Source organism: Limulus polyphemus, unplaced genomic scaffold (genome assembly GCF_000517525.1).
Source record: "Limulus polyphemus unplaced genomic scaffold, Limulus_polyphemus-2.1.2 Scaffold179, whole genome shotgun sequence".
In the NCBI taxonomy this organism is placed as follows: domain Eukaryota; kingdom Metazoa; phylum Arthropoda; class Merostomata; order Xiphosura; family Limulidae; genus Limulus; species Limulus polyphemus.
The window spans coordinates 132300-136965 of record NW_013665789.1 but is presented as its reverse complement, the minus strand read 5'-3'; the positions used below and the strand labels follow the sequence as shown (position 1 = coordinate 136965).

The window sequence follows — 4666 nt, the reverse complement described above, 5'->3', positions numbered from 1 at the left end:
CTCCCTTGAACTTCGAAGTCATACAATTTTCGGAACACTAATTTTATTTATATCAGTATTAATTTGTTATAATTCAGACATAATTAATAAGAAGGTAGCGTTTCTTCAGAAGGTCAGGCTAAAAGTTGGTTACTTTATTATCTGAAATATGTTTTAATGTAGTATTTCAACATTTTAAAATGGCCTGAAAATGATGATGGATAAGGATAGGATTAGACGTAAAACTGGCATTCTTTCATCTTTTAAAGAGAAAGTTTTAAAGAAATATGCATCATTAAAGCAACATAGATATAATTTCAAGGGCTATAATTCAACATATAAATTATGTCAACGGGTACTGTTTCGTGTAAGCAATAGATATATTTTTCATTCAATCATACTGTCTGGAAATACTAATACTTTTCAGAAAAAATAATTAATAGCAAAATTTACTCAATAATTATGTTCTAGACCTAAAGTGTGCAAAACCAGTGGCTAAAGTACAATAGACAAATTCAATGCATTCTACATATTAAAGGTTTTACTTTTCTTGGGTATTCATTTATGACATTGTGTACATCTAACCTATATTACATAGAATGAGTTTCAGTAGTTTGTAAGATGTTTTTAGTTCTCATCTATATAATTAGAGTACTTATGATCAGAAGTTATCAATAACATTCAGGGCTATCAAAGGTAATTTTAGGCTCTATAAAGAAGCCAATATTAAGTCAGTTTTCTTTGAGTCTGTTGGTCTTCAAGCGTAAAGTTGCCAAAGATATAAAACAAACAACAAGCTATAACTTTTCGAAAAGAACCGAATAATTTGATAACTCACAGTTAACTAGCTCGTGCTTCTAAACAACAACGCCCCCCAGTGGCACAGCGGTATGTCTGCGGACTTACAACGCTAGAAACCGGGTTTCGATACCGGTGGTGGGCAGATCACAGATAGCCCATTGTGTAGCTTTGTGCATAACTACAAACAAACAAACTTAACAACAACAAAAACGATGTTGGAAGGTAACACAGAATATCTTAATCATGTTTTTGGTTGAGGAGTTATATTTAATGTAATCCTAACGTAACTTGGTCTTGGAATACGATACATTAACTCTACATGTGTTTTTTTAGCAGCTTCTACATCTTCATAAAGTTTTACTGATTCATTTCTGTAAAATATATACAAAACAGAGAGTATCCTACCTACATATAAGTAACTCAAATAAATCTTAATAAAGAATGAAATACAAATTTATATATTTAAGGACTTTTATACATTTTCATTACTACATCTATTAGTTCTCTCGACCTACTATATCATTGACAGACAGAGATGGTAGTTACTATACAAACCTATCTTAGAAGTTCTTTCAGTTTTATGCTAGAAGCAACAAGTCTTATTCAAACTCTACCTACCATCTTTATTCATTCCCATCTGTAAACATTTCTTCAGCCGACATGCCTGACATTGGTTTCTGTGAGCCTTGTCCACCACACACGTTCCTGTACCGGCTTGACACCTGGGTTAACGTATGTAAGATAAAGAAAAAAGGTATACTTGTTGAAAGTGTAACTAGGAACTTATCCAGCATTGTGTTACTTGACATATGATAAAATATATTAATTATTCACATGAGGACAATGAATGCATAAGGAAAGTAGTACATACATCCCTATATAAACTTCCTGCATATATACATATAAAGTTAAATCAGAAAACATACAAAGAAATCCAATACAAAAAATACATAATTCTTATTCGCTCTTACTATATTGAAAATTTTGAACAAACGGTATAAACATTTGTATAGATTTCCAAAGTTATCCATTCACTAATAACTCAGAATCTTTCAATTGTAAATAAACGTATTGATATTACACTAATTACAGTTTTGAATTTAACAAAAAATTACGATCCATGATTATTTCACCATTGAGAACTATTTATTTATCTTCTGGACGTAGTTTTTTCTCAAACAGAACTTAGTGTTTAAAATAGAAATATTGAAGACTATCGCAGTTGCACGTGCTGGTGTTATTGTAAGAAAGTTTATTTGAAGGCTGATAAAAGAATTTGAGCAAAAGTAGACAAACTCCCCAATTCATAAGCGTGTTAAACAAGATCTACTCTTTACCTCATGCTCATTTAAGGTACAAGTTACGTTTTTAAGGTTTTTTTTTGTACATGATGTAAAAAATTCATAGAACACCGTACGTCTGCATGCGCCTTACTGCGCTTGCGTAAATTTTTTGGTTGTTCGAAGGTCAACAAAAGTACGAAGACAGTCGCGGATTGTCTATGTCGGGGGACTAATGTGTGAACAAACGTCCTGTATTTCGTATATTTAATTATTAAGAAAAATCACAAATACACTATACATATCATATGTATTGAATATATTCCTAAGTAGATGACTTGAGGAAAAGATTGGGTCAGAAAAAGTAATATATTTCTTTTATTTGTACCAATCCAAACCAAAAAGAAAAGAATTTGAACAACTGTAGTGTAATACAATAGAGAAAATCTTGGCGATGAGAAAATAGAATCCAACCAAAAGATTGTTTAATTTCATAACTTTGTTTTCTTTTCTTTTTTTGCAAATTGAACAAATGGATTTTTAAATATAAATGTTTGAATATATCGATACTCTAATGTTTCTAAGACACTACAGTATTCTAATCACAAATAGTTTAAGTCATTTTCAGCTGGTATCTCTCAGAGGAAAGTTTATACGATAAATGTGGCATAAGCAGATGAGAATCTTGACACATTCTTCATGGATAGGATGCCAGTCCTTCGCAGGTTAAACTCCAGCTGCCTCGTAGTACCCATTATATAGCTGGGTAGAGTGGAGCATATGGAGTAAGAACTCAACAACATGTCCCGGGCAAGCCGTTGTACATTTGCTGTTGTATTAAAGTTTTTCTTCATTACCCATTCAAGCCGTCTCCAGCCATTATTAACAGTAGGTTAGTTACCACGTTTAGTTCAATATGGACAATTGTATCAACTAACAGTAGCTTAGTTACCACGTTTAGTTCAATATGCAGCATGATATCAACTAAACAGTACCTTAGTTACCACGTTTAGTTCAATATGGACAATTGTATCAACTAACAGTAGCTTAGTTACCACGTTTAGTTCAATATGAACCTTTGTGTTAACTAAACAGTAGGTTAGTTACCACTTTAAGTCTCTTGCGAAAAGAAAATACTGTCCAATGGCTCGTCAATCATTTACCCAGTGGTTAAAGAGAAAATCTGGGGCTTGGGGGAGGGTTAATACCTAATTCACGAGGTCAATCTTCTTATAAGATGTAAAAAAATCAATTCAACTATCCAGTGTAGCAGAAAACGTCTTCACAAGTTTTGATGACAGCCAGAGGAGTATGACTTTTAATGATTTTGAGTGACAAGATAAAACATTCGCCACGCCCATCTCTCCCAAATGCAGCTAATCATGAATAGTTAGCTGCAGTTTTCAATTTTGCCCGAAAAACAAACGAGATTTCGCATATTGTTGTAGGCTTCTCATTCTAGTTCTTTCACAATCTTTCAATTATCCTATTGTACTATTTCAACTCCCCTTGTACCATATAGCTAGAGCGGATTTTCCATAGCGATTTTCTTAACTTCTTTAACCAAGAAATTTACAGCATTCTGCTATTCGCTCACTATACACCATTCTAGTGACTAAACCCAATCATTTATAGCATCAACTTTTGAACTTAATTTAATACACACCACACCAATTCAGTGATTAAACATGCAGTCATTTCAACATCAAGACTTTAGCAAAATACACACGCTGTAGTAGAGACTAATCGTAGAGCCATTAACTAAACCAAACCTTAAACTACAAGCACACCACTTGAGCATCTAAATGGTAGCAATGAAACATGGATCATTTATATACCACATCAACCTATTAGCATTATGTACTATCTTAGCGACTCCTGGTGGCTCAGCAGTAAGTCCATAGGCTTATAACGCTAAATATCGGGGTTTGATACTCGCAATGGCTAGAGCATAAATACTCCAATGTGTAACTTTGGTTTCAACAACAAAATGATAATAATAATAAACACTAGCGAAACCACCGTGGTGTCATTTACTACGTCAAGCCTTTAGCTTAATGAACGTCACTGTTACGACCAAAAGTGAAGTAATTTGCCACGTCAATACACATCATGGAAATGACTAACCTTGTGATAATTTACCAGTTTACGTCTTTAGTCAAATGTACGCCACTGTAGTGACTAAACTTGTGGCATTTAGTACTACAAGCCTGTTGCTTAAACACATCATCAGAGCGACTAGATGTGAAGCCATTTACGACTTCAATTATTCAGCTCAACATGCAACATTGTAGCGACTAAACAACCTTAATCCTTTAATTCAGTAGTAACCGTCGTACTAGCAACTTCACATGAAATCGTTTAGTATATTAGATATTTAGATCAATAAACACGATTTTAGAGAATAAGCCTTTACCCTAATACACGCCACTTCAACGTTTAAGTGCGTGAGGACATTTATCACATCAACCCTTGAACTTAATTAACACGACTCTACGCTAGAGTGCCGAACTGTGGATCTGAGATTTCGTGGTTCGTGCTCCGTTACCGCAAAAGAAAAAAGAAATTGCATTCAGCACACTGGGCAGTGGCTGCCTTATAAAAGT

At 33.8% G+C, this 4666-nt stretch overlaps 1 protein-coding gene across 1 annotated transcript in view; it reads right to left on the bottom strand.

Annotated features, from left to right (window-relative positions):
* The window catches only part of LOC106478081 (photoreceptor-specific nuclear receptor-like), a 20898-nt gene extending 18776 nt beyond the window's left edge, over positions 1–2122 (bottom strand). The window contains exons 1-2 of the mRNA XM_013938593.2: positions 2118–2122; positions 1399–1502 (exon numbers count right to left, since the gene is read on the bottom strand). Of these exons, the coding sequence (XP_013794047.1) occupies positions 1399–1502; positions 2118–2122 (109 nt within the window). The remainder of the gene's footprint in view (positions 1–1398; positions 1503–2117) is intronic.
* Between the last annotated feature and the right edge of the window lie 2544 nt (positions 2123–4666).